Source organism: Falco peregrinus, chromosome 4 (assembly GCF_023634155.1).
Source record: "Falco peregrinus isolate bFalPer1 chromosome 4, bFalPer1.pri, whole genome shotgun sequence".
NCBI classification, from domain to species: Eukaryota; Metazoa; Chordata; class Aves; order Falconiformes; family Falconidae; genus Falco; species Falco peregrinus.
The window spans coordinates 48515241-48535396 of record NC_073724.1 but is presented as its reverse complement, the minus strand read 5'-3'; the positions used below and the strand labels follow the sequence as shown (position 1 = coordinate 48535396).

Sequence of the window (20156 nt, the reverse complement as noted above, 5' to 3'; positions counted from 1 at the left end):
CACATCATCATTTATTAAAATCTGGAAGTCAGCAAAAGAAGCTATAGTGTTGGATCTTGGCATCAGGCAGGCAATCTGAGCTGCTTTGGAGTCATTACTTTCAGCTGCTCCTGAAAAAGTGAAGATTTTCTCCTGAGGCCCCTGTTTGTTACTGTTCTTTTCGTCTTCTTGCTGGCTTTCTGCCTCAATGATGCTCTCTGGCTCTTCATATTCTAGCTTGGTTTGCACCACTGCATGATCAGTTTTGTCTATCCATTCCTAGGAAAATGAAAATGTTGATGTTGGCAGGGACTGAACTATCAGTCAAAAGAAACCTGGCTGTACAGACACTGATTTTCCTTTAGTAATGGCATCTTTCCAGCATAAACCACAATGGAGAAGATGAAAAGGAAGCCATATAGGCAAGAAGGACATAAAATAGCAGGACGGAAGAAAGGCAGAATGGCAGGAAAGGAGATAGGATTCCACAAATGCATACAAACTCCTGCTTATTATTGAGACCACATTAAACACATCCACATTAAATACATCCTTGTATTTAATCAGGGCTTTTAGAAAACCTTGGATGTGTAAAATACCTGGTGTTCCCTCCTTGATGGACTCATGTATTCTTTGACCCAAGGCCTGACTTAATCTAAATTAAGACTGAGTTTACATGGAGATTTAGGCAACATACCTTTTCTGTATTAAAGCTTCAGTATTAATTTGCATTTCTGTCTTTCTTCTTCAGTTTCAGTTTAAAGCTATCATATATAGAAAGTTTTCAGTTTGTCACTGATGAGTTATTACTGCTCTTTGATATTGTCACTGGGTTTGCAACTGTAATTATCTGACCTGTCTCAATACTGAGGAAACCTAGCAGTAATTAAGATAAAGACAGCCCAATTAATACAGAAAAATACATCACATATGTGATGTCATGGACTCAAGAAGCAGTTCAAAAACAAACCCCAAACTTGTAGCCTATTCATCTAACAACCATTTTGTGTCTAAAGGTTTAGCAACTATACACCTCTGTGGCTAAGAGAGGATGCTTCCTACTGTGTCTGATGCCTCCAGAGCCATGAGTGCTGTCACTGGTTCAGCACTAAGTCTCACAGAATTCCACAAACACAAGGGACAAGATCAGGTTGAAACAAGCTCCCTGAGCTCTTGTGTGCAGGAGTAGATGCAAACACCACAGTGGCATGTCACTGGATGTTGTGGCTCTGGACATCCTTAAATTCTTCTCCAGCAATTTCTTTGTTTCTTTCTATAGCATCTTTTCACAGTGCCAAAGCAGCACTATGCTGATTGTATGAGCTCTGGTATTTGCTTTGTGGATCCTCTTGGGGATATTGCATGAGGGGAAGGGCTTTTCTCTTAGGTCAGAGAGTGCTTGTGGTGATATCTTTTCAGAGCAAGTATCAGTAGCTACTTTCAAATTTTTCTTAACACTGTAGACTTTGCACTCTTCCTAGGAAGGGAATGTTTACCTGGAAGTTTCCGTTATGATCATTGAAGAGATCAGCAAATATGTGTTTTGGATCTGGTACAGCAGGCATGACTGACTTCTGAAGCCTGCAAAGAAGAAAGAAAAACACAAATAGTTTTTTTTATAGTGTATATATACATGTTTTTTATACAAAAACATATATATACAAATATATACATTTCTGTAGCTACAAATATATTTTACATTACAGTACTCTAGGCTTGATTTCTTCTAAATGTGTTCTAAAGTAAAAAAGCAGTTACAACAGTATGATAACACCATCAGGCTACGGGTGATTTTTCTGGTGGATTTTCAACAACCCCATCCTAGTAAAATCTGGACTCTATTCAAACTCCCAGCTAGTCAGAAAGTGCGATTCTGCTCCATGCAGTAGTCAGAGCTTTACATTCTCTGGCTGCATTCCCCTTCACAGGGAAGATGGTGCAGCAACGAGCTGTATTGCCTGATGTAGTGAACACAAATGTAAGGTTGAACAATAGAAGTGCAGGAGAAAAAACTCAATCTAAAAAGGTTGTCAGGGTCCCACATAATTTCAGCTCTGAAAATACTGCATTTTTGGGTGGGTTTTTTTTCACCAAAATTTGGGGCCTTTGCAGGTTTTGTTTGTTGTTCAGTGGCTTTTAAAAAAAAAACCCCAAACCCAAACAACTAGATTCTAAAAATAAGCAGACTCATTCACTAAAAATTCAAATATTATAGATTTATATAGTCTTATTAAAGTTGAATGCACTCAAACTGCAAAGCCTACTGAAAACAGACATTGAGTCTGATGAAAGATGTACAAAAGAATGTCAGTTCAGAAGAAATAACCAAAATAATTGGCTTCTTAGAATTTAACAAAAAGAAAAAAATTAAGTGGAAGAGACATAATTTTGTCATGAAACGTCATCTTTTACCAGAATTGTTCTGCTTTTGAAAATTAAAATCCTTGGTATTTGGAAGGCCAGGATGCATTATTCCTCAAATAGTAATTAAGCTACTGACTTTTACATCTTCATGATGGCTTCATTTATCAGATAATAATTCTGAGTGCTATGAGACTTGAGCCTGAATGATAGCTCTATTTTCATGACATGGTTATTTAGTAGTAACCAAGAAAATTATATTTACCTCTGCCATTTACACAGAAGAATCAGGAGGATAAGCATCATTAGAAGTACTGCCAGCAAACAGCTTAAAACAATTACTGTATTTGACTCAGGTTTTATATCATCATCACATGAATCTAAGAATAATCACAAAAAAGTATGTGAAAAAAAATTTTGCTTTAACAGTAAAAATTCCTAATCATGCTAGAACATTGACTTCTCTTTAGAAAAAAAAAAGAAAAAGAAAAAACTGAAAAGTTTTTAAGAACAAATAAGGCATGAACTCAGTTGTTCAACTGAAACTGAAAAGGCATCCTGCCCCAAACCTTGCAACAAAAGAAAATTGTGCTTTTTAAAATCTAAACTGACCTAGTACAGGACAAAGGAGTGGGCTTACAGGCAATGAGTAGATACGTTACGAATGAATGGAGTATTTCTTATATTCATCACACTGCATTGACAGTCATACAACTTTGTGCTAAGATGTGTATTACATCCGCCTACTTACAATCACCAAAGCTGCAAGTACAATTTTACATGTAGCCTAAATGTCTGATTTCCCACAACAAAACAAACATCTTCCCCATCGCAGGAAGCAAAAAGCCAGCAAACCGTAAGTGCTGTAGAAGTAACTAGTGGCAGTATAACATCTAACACACAGGTTTATAAAACCAATGCGTTTGTGCACTTTTGGCATTCTCTGCTTTTTCTGCAGCTTTTCTAATGTCACCTCAAGCTCTGCCTCCTACTACTGACCTTCTGCTCTTAGTCATACAGGAGCAACTGTCCAGCCTGTTCCACCTGCCTGCTTTTTTCACTTTGCCAGAAAGCCACAAAAGCTGTGATCCCCAAGTAAGGTATTCAGAGTCTGTGAAATTTTTTGAGCAGAGCTTTGTCCGTGACTCCCTCTGATACTGGAGTTGGAGGCAATAATAATTCACTAAAGTCCTGAAGTGAAGTGCTTGCCACAGTGAAGGGGCTGTGCCAACGTCAGTTCTGATCCAGGGGCACTCAAAGCGACTGTCCCCCCTGTGCCTGCCTTCCTCGCAGCTACCTGCTGGCAGCCTCTGGTCAAACGGCCCGGACAGGGCTGCTGCATGCTGGCCCCTCAGAGGCGCACGGGGAGACATTGTCCACTGTGTTTTCTCAAGGGCATTTGCCAGCCACCCCTGCGGACGTGCTTACAGGCTCACAGCTTGCGTGGTAGGGGAAGCTTCTCTGGAGGTCAGCACTGTGGCTACTGCGAGTGCACAGGCTACAAATACCTGTGCTCCAGGATTTCATCCCGCCTTTGTACATACAGATTTTCTTCAGGTGAGCTAATAGCCCATCACATTCTAGAGAACTCAGATCTGGGTACACTGGAAATCTGGCTGTCTCACATAGTTCTGATAAAGCCTGATAAAGGGTGGAATTTTGTGCTTAGATGATATGATACAAACATATTGGAATGGTGTACAGTCTTTACTACAGCAAATCTGGTTGTTTTTTGGGGTTTTTTTTTGATAACCAGTAGAAATACTATTTCCATCAAAGATCTGATTCAAGTCAATCACACTCACTTAAGTGTGTCTGTCTGGTGGGAAAGCAGTGCTGATACTGACTTTGCTTCCATTTCATCTCTTTTCACTCATCCTCCCCGTTTAGATCAATCCAGCATGTATTAGCATCAGATTGCTGTGACCTCTGGTCCTGTAGTTCAAGCGGATGTACTTTCAAAACAAACTGACTTCAAACATGGGGCATTATGGATTTTCTTAGGGTTCAGGTTTGATGTCCACATATCATATGTGGAAACCACTGCCCTACACACCCCCCCCTACCCCCATGCCACCCCCACCTCCCACATCACATTACTGTCGTTGTTGGACCCTATACACTATTGTAACTCAAATAATAAGGACACTCTTAACTTTGCTGATTATGGCATTGATTTATAGTGTTATGGGCCATCAGGAACAAAGTGGACAGGAGTTAGATATGGGCAGTTAGACATCCACAGGAACTTTCTTTTATAACAGAAGATGGAGCACAACAGTGCAACATTAATTTGCTGCATGTTCCCAGCCTCTTTTGCAGTCACCCCTTCCCCATTTGTACTTTAACAAGATAGGACTGTAGCACAGCTGTTACCTAATAATGTGCCATTCATCCAAAATGTTTCTGCTTCCCAGTCACTGCTGTAATTAACTACATTGCAGTACGGTACTAGCCTCTTCAGTCTGACTCGGAAAGAATAGCATTTTCTTGGATCAAATCCTTGATCTCCAACACTGCAACACTTAGAAGTTCTGGACTGAGAAGGAAGGCACATCATTGTTAATTCTGTTTTTCAAAACAGTGCTTCAGAATGCTACACTTAGTCATGGTCACAACTAGGACAAGGAATAGGCCAACCCAAAACCTCAGAACTGACTTTTAACTTCTCTAAGTTTCGAGGAATTTTGTTTCTTGACTGACTCTTCACTATTCATATCCATTCATCACTGTCTGATATTGAGGTGAGGGTCGTTGTTATGTGTAGCATAGTGCACTATGCTACAGTTGCATATTGTAAATAGGCAAAGTCACTTCAATCCACAAAATATTTGCAATTTATATATGAGACTGGAAAGGTTTAAGTCAATGAAATAACATCAGAAATACTCTAAGAGTTAACTTCAGAATAAATAAAAATCCCATGTCATCCCTTTTCTTTCATTCTATTTTGTGGGGTTTTTCCTCCCTTTTACTCTTCTCTACTCTGTTTTCTGCTTTTATATTCCAAAACTCTTCTAGTCCAAATGTATGACCTTTCCTTTAGATTATCCTCAGCTCTTTGGGTGGCAACTGGTTAGAACTCAAAAACTAAATTATTTCTGTTATGGCAGGGATCCAAGATCCTAAAAATCTTAACTGTTTTCTGCTGCCAGCTATATTTGCAAGTATAGGGTGGGAGAACAATTTGAAAACAACTCTATTTTCCATTATATGGAGATTCTACTTCCAACTCCTTCCAATACTGGCTAAAAATGTCACATTCAACTCACTTGCCACTCTTTGTCAAACTTGCTTTTGTATTGAAGCTCAAGTCTCAAGCACTTCACAGCTCGCTCTGGTTTATTACAGCTTACAGTAACAGTGTCTTCTTTCCAGAAGAAGGTCACATTTTCTGGTCGATTGGGCTTTACTAAGAAGAAAAGAAAGAAATTTTGCTACAGTCTCTTAAAAAGCAGTACTTTGCAGTTACTTCTTCCTTGTCTCAGTGTTTCTCTGATAAGTGAAGAAGGTGGACTTCCTTCTTGGGGAACTCATTTTTGTAGCTGACCTCCAAATTAAACATCAAAATGGAGCTTGACACCATGACACTGCTCACCATTTGAGGTGCCACATTCAAAGGTAGATACTATCTCATGCCAGGAGCCTATTGCAAGTACTTAAGGAAGGACTCTAGTCTCCTCATACTCCCTGCAATCAAGAGAAAGAAAGAAAGGGACGGACAAATTCAGTACCATAAGACCTTTCCTTCATTGGAAAGAGACGGACAAATTCAGTACCATAAGATCTACAAAATACACTTGTGCAGCTGCTGGAGGCTATGTGAGATATGGTGGGACATCTCAAAAAACACTGGGTGCCTCACTGTGCACAACTGAATCTACCCCTCACAGTTTTCAGATTGTCTGAAGAACATGCAATGGTATGATTTATGTAGCTGATTAGTCTCCAGTAGTGGGAAACAAAGGGGTCAAAAGACTTAACTGCTTTCTCAATCCTTCCAGTTGCCTTTCTGTATTATGGAAATTCCACCTTGATCAGAATTAAGTCTGACCCTTGATATTTGTGCTTTGTTACCTAACACTTTTGAAATTCATTTTACTATCAGCGGGTGTTTAATAGCCATAATTCAAGGATCAGGATGCATCTTTCCATGATTTAACAGATATTGGTAAAGTTATGAGATAAAAAAGTATTCTCAAATTTAGATGCCTTGACAGTTTTTTGTTGACTCTCTTTTGCTAAAGCATTATTAATAAATAATAAGAATGTATTTGAAATGTATATTTTTCCAGGTAATTCTGTGTTGTATATTTTCTGCATTATTTTTATCGGAAAAGATCCTTCTACTTTAAGTGCTGTAACTATGTGAAATTCCAGAAGATTTTGATAAACTAATTTCATATTAGATGTGAAATATGTATTTTGGGGAAGGAGGGATTTCATAGAACCAGAAACATTTTCTCTTCTAGTAGGAGGATGTCTCTTTTACACTGACAGACTGTATCAGAGCCACTCAGCTAGTTTCTATGGACATCTGATGATGGTTTTATGACAGCCTCTTTGATAAGAAGTAGTTTTCTGCCTCACATCCCATGGAAGATGGCAAAAGAATGGAAGGTTCACAATATGAGGAAGGTCACACGGCCACCACTAAGACAAGAAACTAAGTTTTATTCATTTTCCTGATATGAATAATGAGCAGGCCTGCACTACGCTAAGCACTTCATGATGATTTTGAAATTGTGTTTTGGGACAAATCTGAGTGTCCCATGTAATCTTACTTAGCTGCAGCAGCACACAGGCCTGTGTAACTACTGATGACAGCAAGGAATGAAAATCAATGTGAAGTAACTATAGTTTGGCTTTGACACACATACTGATAACATTTTATACACCAATATAACTGATTTCTTCGCAAACTAAGGACAACTAGAGAATCAGTGAAGACACTAGGATGACCAAAGTAATTGTGATTTTACATACTTACTATAAAAATCAGATTTTAGTCTTTTAGAAAAAAACTCTTCACTTCCATTGCTGTTCCTGATAGAGATGGCAAGGGTGGGTCCTTCTGTCTTAAAAAGACATCCAGAATTATAATTTTGATCCAATAAATAGGTGGGACATGGCTTCCAAACTTTGTGCTTGCCTTCATCAAATCTATAAATTAGATAATATTGGTGAATGGAACACTCTTAACAGTTAACACAAGTCCTTTTCATTACTGTTTTTTCTTTTTTGTTTCCTTTTTTTTCTTTTTCAAATACTCCTACCAAGTGAATTCTGCATATGGAATTTCTTGAAGCAGCAAATTTCATAGCGGTGTGAGGGAATTAATTACCCAAATCTCATTGACTTTCCAACCCTGGGTTTTGATGCAGTCTGAAATTATTGTTTTCTTCACGTTGTTGTCCTTGTTGTTTTCTAAGAGAATGACTCATGCAAACAGATCTTTTCATGAACCAGTTTCCAAGATTGTACTGCTAAAAGTTTTTTCACATACACCATCCAGATAGGGAAAATCAAGCGCTATGACTATCTTTACCCAAAGCATGAAATTTCTGTTAGTCATTAATGACATCAGTTCATAAGGAAAATATACACACATATGTAGAAAAAAACCTTTCAATAGTGTAATTAGCATAGCATTTAGCACAAAGTCTGAAGAGGGTCATTTTTTTCATATAATGTCTGTTAGTGACTATTCAGCAGGCTTATTGATTTGTACACTTCTGTAGCAAGTTGTGAAGCACAGGTTTCTTGCTAGATGATTAACGGATGTTAGAAGCATTTTCAGGTACAGTTCACAATAGACTCAAGTGGACTTAGATATTTCAGTTTCTCGAAGTAAATCCTTTGAGAAGAGAAGAAAAGGCATCATCAATACTCACGTATAAGAAAATGACACATTCTTGCCAGGAAATAGTTCTTTTGCTGCCCATGTGATCTGCATCTTCTCATTATTGAAATTGATTATTGTGGTGCTGATGGTATCTTTCCAACCTGCCCAGAACATTGACAGAATTCATGATTTCAGCAGTGAGTATGAGAAGCATCCTTTGACATGGGTAGGCAATCAGTATTTCAAAGACATGCATGCAGCAGACCCAATGATCATAAAATAAGACATAAGAATATCTAAAATACAAGGGAAGAGAGTAAAATAACCTAGAGAGGTTGAAATTAGAATTTCAAAATAGGAAAATGAAAGCATGCACAGCAACACTAGAGAGCACTCCATGGTCCCTGAGCCAAAAGGTATAGACTGGTTCATGCTTATGCAATCTATGGGAACAATACCTTGAGGTCAGATTTCCCACATATTACCTGCTAAGGTTTTCCTGCTAAGGAAAACTGTTTGGGAGCTAATGCCACATCGATCCTGTGTGTAAACTGTCAAATATTTATTGTAAGAAACAAGGGACTAATGCTACAGGTCAAGAGGAGATCAAGACACATAAGAACCCAGAACAAATCTGCACGAGTAGGTGTACAGATTTGATAGATGTGGTTCTGGCAAATTCTACCTTACTGACAAGCAAGATCATTTAATGTCCTCTGACTGCACACAGATATTATTTCATCTCCTGTCCTTCTCCTTGTCATAGCTCTTAATAGGGACACAAGTATTTTAATTCTGTGTCCACCAGGATTCCACAATCAGATGCTGAAGATAAATCTGACATTGAAAAATGGAGAAATTAAGAAGGTAGAAGGATTAGAAATCCATTCTATATCAAGCAGAAGGACAATTTTTTATTTGGCATTCTATAAGATGTGAAATTATATTTACTTGAATAACAAAGAGGAACAAAATGTATCTTGAATATCAGCAAGAAAACACTTCAGGGTAAAATTTGCAGGCTGCTGTCTCCAGACATGAAGTGTCTACAACTGAAAACTTTTGCTGGAATATTCCTGCCTAGCAGGAGAATAGAAGATTTTTGCTTTAATTGCTGTCTACTTTTTATGCTACAATAGACTTTTGAAGGGGTTTAATGTGGAAAAAATATTAAAATATTTCTTATGAGCTTTTTGTCACATACAATAATCCTGAATGTCCATGGGAATCAGGCCTAACTACCCTCCTGATTTCTAGCTATTGCTCTGTAACCAACACTGAGAATGTGAGAAAGACCTGTGGGTTCAAGTAACCGTTTTGTCTATTTTCATGGTTATATCTCTACATCTAGATGTTTCATGACTTCTGTAATTGAGTTAGCCAAAACATTTCTGTATAGGTGTAATTGTGTTGTAACACGTTTTGTCAAAATCATTTAAGAGACAGTTATGGCAGAAATCCAAGAGACACTGGGTAGATGTAGCTGCAGGTCCCTGCTTCATGATTCATAGAGCTCTGGTAAAAAAGCATTCTGCTCTTAATCAAAAGAAGAACTTGAAACTAGCTCCTCCATCTCCTAACTAATGCCTGTGAGCTTGTTCCATATTGTTTTCTCAAACTGAAAATCTCATGTGTTTTTCTGAAGAATAGAGAAGTCAGTACTATTACACATTGAAGCAAAACCAGAACTTCAAAGCCTCAAAAGCTATCATAAAAGCGAGTTTATCCAGCCAGTTCTACCTCTGTTACAAGAGAATACCTAGCCCTTGTTTCCTAACTCTTCAATCCCTTTGTAAGTCCCCTCAGCAGGTCTAAGAGATGATCATGTCTTTAACTAAGGCCACTAAAAAATATGATGGCAAAGTGCCTAACAGTGAATTCTTGGTCTGCAATCACACTAACACATTTTAATTTTTATGGACTGAATCCTAGCATGGTTGTGCAGTATATGGTGTTATGCTTAGTGTGACTGAAATCCATATGACTACTTGGACTTCGATTTTCTATAAACATAGTTAAATGTGTATTTAATGCATGTTTGAGTGTATAATTACATATTTTCCACCTTTAAATAAAACTAACATTATAAAAAAGAATAGTAAAGTTACTGAATGGATAATACTGTACTCTCCTGAGATCATTTTTATGGATATAGAATGAATCTGTTCAATTCCCTTTAGAAGTGACAAAATATGTACTTTCCACTTTTTGATAGTTAGTCTGATTGCACATACTCTCACTTTGAGAAAGAACTACTAATGTCCATGCTTCAGCTGTGAAAATAAAAACAGGAAGAGCATTTGCTTTCTTCATTACCTAATTTCAAGGATAATTTTGAAATTAATTATTGATGCTGTATCTGTTGCACAATAGTTTGGAAAATGGTGGATGGCCAAATGTTTTTTTTTTTTTTAGGATACGTTTTTGAATCAATTCTGAAGTCAAACATGAGCAAAATTCGTCAGTTTAATCTCAGAAGGTGGCTTAACATCTCTGCAGATAGCTGTGCACGCACGTCCATCTTCTTGAGCTTGACAGAACGATTTCAGGTAAGCTGTGTGCTAAGCAGAGAGACATGCAGTCTGGTCAGTAGGACAGAACAAAAAGTGGGTATCTGAGAGTCCTATCTTGGGCATAAATAACCCAGGCTCTGCCAGGACCTTTACCAGATGAAAGGTGCCAGCTCAAAAACCTTGCTTGGACCTGGGCACATGGGCAGCCCCACCGAAAAACACAGCAGTGTTTTTTCCACTATTTGGAGGGTGGGCTCAACGCCCAGTGTTTATCCCATTGCTCCCTGGCTGTGAGGTTGCAGTACTTGGCCCAGGATGTGAAAGATCTGCTTGCATTGATTTCTAGCATAAAGCAAATGGCATGGCTTGGATTTATATATGAAACTAGTCTCAGGTTGCTCAGTGCTGTAGAGTTGATAGTAGCTGAAGTCTGAAGGGGATTGTAAAGCAAAGAGGTAACTTTACTGGTGAAAAGTAGGTGCTTGCATATGTCAAATGGTTGGTAGAGGTTTTTGGAGATCTTGTAGAATGTGCAATGAAAAATGGCTTCACTCCAAGTTGTTCAGTCAATTTGGTCACAAGGGCTGTACAGGTACAGAAAAAGGGAAGAGGAAAAGGGAGTTTATAACATAAATAGGCAATATTAAAAGAAGAGAAGAAAGGAGAGTAAAAGCTTGTTTTAAATACCTCCAAGAGGAAAATACTGAAAAGCTATGAGTTTTATCACTCCAAGTTCAGACTGGTAAAATAATATTGTATTGCTTAGTCTTTCTGAATGAATTTTCTCTTACTGGGCAGTATAAATAAACCTTTTTTTGTAAATTATGTTTATAGGGAAAGTGGTGGAATTAACACAGATAGCACTGGTTCGTTAATTGTGAGAGAGAGTATACAGAATTTACTCATGAAAACATGTGTTATACACCTGGGCAAAACTATGGTGCCAATATTTAGATTGAATTTTCCTCTCAAAGAGGTGATGTGTGCTTGGGAAGCTCCTTGAACCTGTGACTATGTATCCCACAACACTGACACTGCCTGCAAGGAAATAGAAGATTTTGGTAACGTGGTAACCCAGCCTTCCCTCTCCATATAGGCCAACTCTTGAAATCCTTTTCTAGGGTGACACGTTTTCCTTCAATTCCAATGCATAAAGGGCATGAACATCAAAATCCTGAATCCCATAAAGTTACATTAATGGGTTGTTCAGTCTCTTCAAACTGGCGGTGGGTTAGTTGAGGTGTGGTTGGCTCTAGAGATGGATAATCAGGAAGCCAGAGAGACCTCACAGGATTTCCACAAGCTGAGGAGTGGACACTAAGTAAAACCTGGGGGTCTACTCTGACTAGTCTGTTGGAAGGCAACAAAATTCACCAATTCATTCTGAATCTTGGAAACACTTACTATGCTTTATTTTTCAGTTACATTATGATAGTTCTATGCTACTTATTAGAGGCTGAAATTCAGAGATGCACACTATATCTTGGGTTTAGCAATGCATATGTTTTTTGGATGACAGAAAACATCAGTTTGGCTCCAGTCCCGCCATGATTTATTGATGGACTTTACACACTCTGAGTAGCCCACTTGACTTCAGCAGGATTACTCACAGTGCACCAGCTTAACAACACATATAAATCTTTTTAGCATCAAAACGTTTTTCTGCAAACCCCCTATATATTATGAATTGAAACTCTGGGATTTTAACATTTAAATATAAACATCAGCAACTGCAGTTATTTATGTATAAAATGGAAGGTAATATATTATTAAATACTTTAACAATAAATAGAACCATTTAGTAGAAATGGAACAGAAATAGTAATAAACTATCTGGTGATATGTACATATTCTTTCCTGTGCTCTAGTTTTTGAAAACTTCATAAGAAATCAGCTTTAACATAATTAACTAGCTATGTAAGACAGAAAAGGCTTTATAAATTTTCTATTATTGATTGCGTTTCTAGAGCTCTAATCAGGGCAATTTTCTACTGTGCTTCATAATTTTATGAGTTTTGTGGACTTTTTGAATGTAATAGGAGTTGTGTTTTGTATAAATGTTCAGTAAATATTTGTGTGCACCTTTTCAAATGATAGCATGTATATGTTGCATGATTCACATTTCAACATGAAAAGATGCATAACCTAAGTGAGGTTTTTAAAGTTTGGATTAAATTGACATAAAATCCTCTGAGGCCATGTACACGTTATCTGAAATAAGGTATTTCCTTCTGATGATCTTTCCTTTGCCTTTGACTGAAAAGGTGTTTATTTTGTTAATGGAAAGACAGAGAGAATGAGAATAGACGGGACCATTTCTCTCTCTTTTTTTAATATGGAATTTTTTATTAATCCACCTGTAACACCATGGATTTTTCTAAGCTAATGTGTTAGCTCTTCCACGGTAATTGTAATTGCTTAAAGCATTTTCCTATTCATGACCCTAGAAGCACACAATAGACCAAAAAGTAATACATTTATCATTATTCTTTGTATTATGACAATGGGTAGATGGAAAGGTCAAAAATATTATGAATAGGCAGTCCCTGGGTTAAGCAGGGGTGGCAGCAACTCTGTCTTAGGATGGCCTGCTGGTCTAGCTAGGCATGCAGCAAGTTGCAGTGCTGTAGGACACATACCAGTGCCTGGGAGCATGGGCTTCAAAGACAATTATCCAATTCTACATCTTCGGTAAAACCAGATGGGAACTGGTAGGGCTCCATGCAAGACCAACCTCACAGGCACTGCTGGGCACCTAGCTTTACTCAGGACAGAGAAGCAGGCAAAATACCATTATGGTGTGTGGAGAAAGTACTTTCATAGGGGGAAAAGAAGAAATTTCCTTGAGCAACAAATTATGCAGACATAACCATGAGCAAGAATATGAGCAAGTACATTCCACCTCCAAGCCACTTTTCAAAGTTTATTACTGAGAAAAAAATACAATTGAAGGGGAACATTGTGAAAAGGCTGAATGCCATGGAACAGAACAAAAAAGAGAAAAAGAAGAGGCAGAATATCAATCTACAAAGATAACAGAATGGAACATGCGTGTACTGGAACAGTTGTAACCTCTTTGAAACATAAGAAGAAAAACCACTTTTGATTTCCTTATACTGATGACACCTGATAAGTAACCACATGTTGAACTTCCACAAGTTGCAGCACAAACCAGTTGTATAGAAACTACTGGAGAGCAAGACCCAGAGCTGAGCCTACAGTCTGCAGTTACACTTAATATTACTGATCTGTGAGAACAGTTTCATTTCATTAATAGGAGCACATGTAGGCAAAAGTGCAGCTCCTTGCACACAACACTGCTGAATTGAATGCACAGGAGAGACTGAATAAAAACCCGCTCTTCAAGAAAAGAAACAAGACAGCAAGAAGGAGTTTTTTATAGATATTTTGAGACAAAGCATAATTCTTAAAACATAATTCTTACAACCTATCAAACTGAGTGGTTTTGGTTTCTTTTTCAGAAGATCATGAACCATTGCTAGACGTCGCAACACTTTGCCTCAATTAAGCACCTTGACTATAATTCCAACGTTCGTTTCACAGTCATGCCATAAGTACAGCACAGCTATATGTGGTTGCCATCTCAGGACACGGAAGAGTCGTATCCCCTCACAGGAGAGCCAGTGACTCAGAGGAGCAATTAACTGGAGAGTCAGGTGGTGCTGCATTGTTGAAAATGGTACTTACCATATGTACAGTAGAACAGAGAGATGATTTACAAGTTGATAAGACAGAATCATAACTTTAAAGTATTTCTTTCTCCTTATAAAATGAATGACAGTAAATGTAATAAATTAACAGGAGTGGAGATTAGATTATTGGTCTATGTTTGATTTCTGTAATAATCCATTTATCTTTGGCAAGCTATAAGTAATGGCATTGCAAACAAACACGTGAACTAGAGATGTTCTTATATTTAGGTAGCCAAATAACCAGTCTTTAATGTCTTTATTATTTTTGCTGTTTAATAATACTTTTACCTTGATGTTTTCTCAGTGAAAAATATTGCTGAATATTTTTCCATTGTGTTCATTCTTCCAGAATATTAAGTACTGAAGTCTTACCTGGAATACATTTTATCCATCCTTGTTCAATCTGAAGTCTTTTTTGGATGTACTCTAGTCTGTTATAACCTATGCCTTACACAGTAAGTAGTCCTGCTTAAAGAACAGGTAAGGGAGTTCTTAGTGAGTTCTGTCTTGATTTTTAATTACAAAACTTTCATAGAAATCTGTAATTATCATCATCATAGTTGGGTTGTTTTTTTGGTTTTTTTTTTTAGAATCCACTTTCACCTCTTTTGGATATCAATTTCTATTTAGTTGATTCTTTTCACCCAAAAAACATTGAATATTATAATACATGAGATAAAGTACTCGCAGAAGTATTGCTAACTAATATATAAATTTCTTAAATAAATATCTGGGGTTTTGAACTTACCAGGAGATTGTGACTGAGGAGCCACCAGGTTACCCAGTGTAAACATCACTGAACATGCTTGAAAGATGAGTCTCATGGTGGGAATGATACAACAGACTGTGAAGAAATGAGTAATTGTAATCTCTGGACTTTACTATTTGATCACTTTATACTAGAGGCTGGAGACAACTAGAGGAAATGACTACAGGAAATGAAAAATTGTCATATCTCTAGCTATAAACAAACCAGAAGTCCAGGACTTCAGAACGCACACCTTCATTCATGTTAAAAAAAACACTCTAAGTCCTCAGAACACGAGTATCTCTCTTGTCAGCACTTTGCTTTATCTTTTCACAGCTGTATCAATCAGAGGTGAACATAGCCCTGATCCAGAGGAGGACCTGGTAGCTGTGCATATCCATGACCACATCATAGCATGTATGAAGGACATTGACCTCAAAAGTGCCCAGTGACTTGAGAGTAGGAGATGCAAAACCAGCCTGCCTCCCCACTTACAAATCACGAGCTGTGCCTTCTAGAAGATGTTTATACTGCCACTCCATATGCCTGGTGCTCCTCAGCTAACCTGAGGCACTTCTGTCCCCAGATCAGAGGCAAAAGTTATGGACCATTTTGTGACAGAAAGCTGAGCTGCTAAGGGTTGGGAGGCTATTACACAAGAGATAGCACTAGGATGAATTTCCTGCTGTGTTACCTGGTCACATACATACTGCTATAGCTTCCAAATACATCCATATACCTAACTATATACACTTACATATATATTTATAAAATACTATACCCATACCTTATATATCCATATGCCTAAAATTATACATGGAAAATGGGAAATAGAACACTGTTTTGACTAAGATAAATATATTTCAGTAAAAGCAGAAGTTAAAATCTTTTAATAATCACAATTATCATGCCTAAAAAGACCTATTATCTCTAGGTCTGCAATAAACTCAGCTTGGACTACATCCACAGAGTAGTGCACCAAGCAGGAGCAGTAAAGCAGTGGGATGAAGCAGTCGGTGCTGAGGACTCAAGCCACACAGTGTGCATGGGGACAGTGCAGAGTTTTGCATAGACTAACACTAGCTCAGTCCCATGGACTCAGTGCCTGTTAGCAGTCAGAGCCTGCTAGATGGCCCCTGCTGGAGCTCATCTTCTGGGCTGGACTCACCCAAGAGGAACACAGTACTCCACTTTGTGAACAGAAGTATTGGGGTGATTGGGAGATTCATTTCACAAGGATGGTCCTAATCTGAACTGACAAGTCAGTGTGGCCCTAGTCTGCTGCTCTTGTCCAGCAAGAGCTCAGGAAGACAGCCCTGAGTGCTCTCTTCTCTGAGCTTTCTATCTGCTCCTTTCACATCCTGGTAAAGGGATACAGTTCACTTTTCTAGGGATCTGTGAAACAGGCAAGCACATCGACACATTTCAAATCCAGCCTTTGTTAAGCATCACACAAAATAAGCTGCTCCATGAAATCAACAAATAAAACCATAAATGATAGACCTCAATTTCTATCTCTGTTTCCTAACTGGCCTCAAGCTTTTTCTGTGCTTACATCAGAGAAAGCACAGGCACCTTCTCATGCAGGGCCATGCCTGGGCAGATGAATGACTCAAGTCATGCTGCATGCAAAGTGGCCTGGGCGCACACCCCATGCTGCCTTCTGGAGACCTCATTATCTAGACTACTTTTTGCCTCCAGTTTCTCAAGTAAGGAGAGTAGAAGTTTGCTTGCTGCACATAGTACTAGGTAGGGAGCTGGATCGTGGCTGATAATACACTCAGAAGTGCTGACATGATTTCTATTTAGGCTTATTTTCATTCCTCTCAGAGCCTTCTCTAACACGTTCACTGTTCTTTTTAACCCAACAGTACTGTTTGTCAGATAAGACCTTTATCAATGTTGTCACACCATCAAAATCTCCAGTCAGGTGATGTGATACCAGTTTTGATCTGGCTATTCACTTTTCTGGGGTTGGCTGCTTTCACTGGCTTATCCATTGCATGTCCCAGGGAAAACCTATTCAAATCTCAGTGACTTTTGGAAACGCCAGCATGGCTGTCTGACACACATACAGTACTCTGTTAACTGTCTAGCTTCTGCTTTGATCAAGTTCCTCCAGGGAGGCATGAATTCCTGGAACTAAAACAACAAGCAACACAGAACTGAAATACTAAACTAGGTCGTAGGTGATAGTTAATAGAAAGCTGAAATTGCTCATGGTTTCCACAGTCAGCATTGTAAAAGCCAGTGAGATAAACAAATGAAGGCAGAGATCCAAAATTCTCTGATCCCCCAGGACATGGTAACTCCCACATGTCCCCATTTGAGTTGAAAATACATTTTTGTTCCAGAACATATGTTTTGAGTGTGATGGAGCTGAATTTGTGCCTGTCTGCTTTTTACGCAGGTAAAACACACTGGACTGCAGACCTCCCAAGACAGTTCATTTTGAAAGGAAAGGGTGTTGGGAGACAACATGCAAATAAAAGGCATCTAAAATACCTTCTGACTTATAATTATTCTGATTTTGAGACACTACAGTTAAACCAAGGTCTAATTCTCAAGTGGCAACAGCACATTTTCACAGACCATTTCCTCCTACCCAGTATTTTGGTACCTCAAGTTATTGTTCCTGCCACTAGTCTCTACTTCCTTTTAAGATACTGAGGGCCTCTTGAAGTCAAACAAAATTAGTCCTTTTGCAACTTTTGAAACCAAACCTAGGGCTGAGCTCCTGGGGAATAAAATGCAGTGACTGGGTCAAACAAAAAGTTTGCATAAAGTTGATGCACTGTCGAGATATTTTTGCTGCTGCTGAAAGAAACATTAGATTTGGCACTTGAGGGATGTAGGGTCTGGGCACCTCCCACCTCCCCACTGTGCAGGCAGACACTGGCCCAACCACCTGCCTCAGGTTCCGCTTTCTGGAAGCCAGCATTTTTTACCTGGTTTGATTTTTTCAAATATGGATGATCCCAGTCCATGAACTGAAAAGCTGCCTGTGAGCCACGGGATCTGCTCTCCCCCAGGTATTTTTCTGCCTGCCTGCAGGAGTGTAATTGATTAACTTGCCCCCCTCCTCTGGGTCATTGCTCCCATGAGAACAAGGACGAAGCACTGGCACAGTGTGCCCCCTCTTCAGGACTTACATGCAGTGCAGCGTTAGCAGGTTTGGCCTGAGAAAACAAGATCCATCCTAATATTGCATCTTTATGCAGGAACAGGGAAAGCAAAGAGAGAGAATGAGTTGAAAACTAGCAGCCAGGGCTTGTGATTTTGACTGCCAGTAGAGAAAACTCTTAACAAGATACCCAGAAGACAAAGGCGATGCAAGTGAAGGAAGTAAATCGAAAGAAGCCTTTTTGACTTCATTTTGCACTTTGGATCAAAGTGCACAAACAGCCCTTGGCCTTCTGCCAGCTCCTCCACCCATGACTGTCAGAGGTGGCTTCACTTGCCAGCTGCAACCTCCAGCACCCTTACTGACTTTAATCAGCTTCTTTCCTCTCTTTTTATTCCCCTTCCTATTATTTCATCAGTGGTGTAAAATGGGTCTTGATAGCCACACACTTCAGCAAAGCCAATTGTCTCAGTTTATTTTTTTCTTTCACTTAGAAACTAAACAACCATTAGTCCGAGTAACTTCCATTTCATGTTATTTACTTGCTCATGGCCTTGGCAACAGACTCCCCCAAAATAGCAAGAGCTGATCTATGTTTTGCAGCAATGATCCCCTGTAATTTTTAGCATTAACAGGAAGTGATGTTGGTGTGCTTTGGGAGAATGAGTTAAAGGGAACAATGATGCATTTATAAAAAACAGTGAGTCCCATCACTCCATGACAAGTCAGCTTAGTCAACTTGAGTCATTGCAGCTCATTGTTCTGACAGGAGAACCTGATTCCCTTCTGTAATATGCTGCAAAGCGCATGTGTAAAGACCTCTAAAGTACTTTTTGGGCCCATCTTCCACGCATGGGCAAAGTTTAGCGAATTAATCCTCAAGGGTCCCTGGCATTCTTAAAATTCATGCTCTTGTGCAATCACTTCAAAAACATCACTTGTTGGTCTTTCCTCATATCACCATGGCTTGGTCTGTCCCAGCCTTCTTTATGAATGACAGGAAAGCAATGAAAGGGAAAAAAAACCAAGCAAAGGTGGCAGGTCTGCATGGATGAGCAAGAAGCTCTTATCTGAAATCGGATATGCAGAGGAAGTGCAAAGAGGTGGAGGCAGGAGCAGATGGCCTAGCAGGATAAAGTTGCTTTTTGATCTTGCAGTGACAGGGTTAGAAAAGTCAAAGACAACCTGGAGTTGAGTTTTTTTAAGACATGTGAAAGGCAACAAAAAAGGATCTACAAGTACATAAGCAGTAAAAGGAAGACTAAGGAAAACAAGGGCCTACTGCTGAATGAAGCAAGGGACTTGGTGACAAATGACACAGAAAATGCTGAGGTACTCAATGCCTTCTTTGTTTCAGTCTTTACTAGCAAGACCAACTTTCAGCAATCCCAGGGCCCTGACACCAGAAGGAAATTCTGGAGCAAAGAAAATTCACCCTTTAGCAGGGAAGGACCAGGTCAGTATGCACTTCAGTGAACTGGACGTACATAAATCCATTGGTCTTCACAGGATGATTCTACGGGTACTGACAGAGCTGGCAGATGGGAAATACTGCTGAGAACTAGAAGAAAGCAAACTCCTATCACTCCTATCTTCAAAAAGGAAAAGAAGGAGGATCGGGGCTGATCAGTCTCACCTCAATCTCTGGGAAGGTGATGGAGCAGCTAAACCTGGAAACCATTTCCAAATACATGAAATCATGCTCAGTCAACCTGATAGCGTTACAACAAGGTGACTTTCTTGGTGGATGGGGGGAAAGCAGTGGGTACTGTTTACTTTGACGTTGTCTCCCACAATACCCTCATGGACAAGTTGATGGAGTACAGGTTACGTAAGAGTTGAGGTGAGTTGAAAACTGGTGGACTACCAGGCC

At 39.0% G+C, this 20156-nt stretch overlaps 1 protein-coding gene across 2 annotated transcripts in view; it reads right to left on the bottom strand.

The window, feature by feature from the left end:
- The window catches only part of CRLF2 (cytokine receptor like factor 2), a 19372-nt gene extending 1171 nt beyond the window's left edge, over positions 1–18201 (bottom strand). Inside the window, exons 1-9 of one of the 2 annotated variants that reach the window (XM_027791451.2) lie at positions 18108–18201; positions 15160–15255; positions 8235–8346; positions 7331–7503; positions 5613–5752; positions 4717–4879; positions 2606–2720; positions 1476–1560; positions 1–258 (exon numbers count right to left, since the gene is read on the bottom strand). The exon at positions 1–258 is cut by the window's left edge and continues 1171 nt beyond it. In XM_027791451.2, coding sequence (XP_027647252.1) covers positions 1–258; positions 1476–1560; positions 2606–2720; positions 4717–4879; positions 5613–5752; positions 7331–7503; positions 8235–8346; positions 15160–15235 — 1122 coding nt within the window. In that variant the 5' untranslated portion in view covers positions 15236–15255; positions 18108–18201. Of the gene's footprint in view, positions 259–1475; positions 1561–2605; positions 2721–4716; positions 4880–5612; positions 5753–7330; positions 7504–8234; positions 8347–11163; positions 11283–15159; positions 15256–18107 lie in introns of those variants that run through there. The other variant, XM_027791395.2, reaches the window with a different exon arrangement.
- Between the last annotated feature and the right edge of the window lie 1955 nt (positions 18202–20156).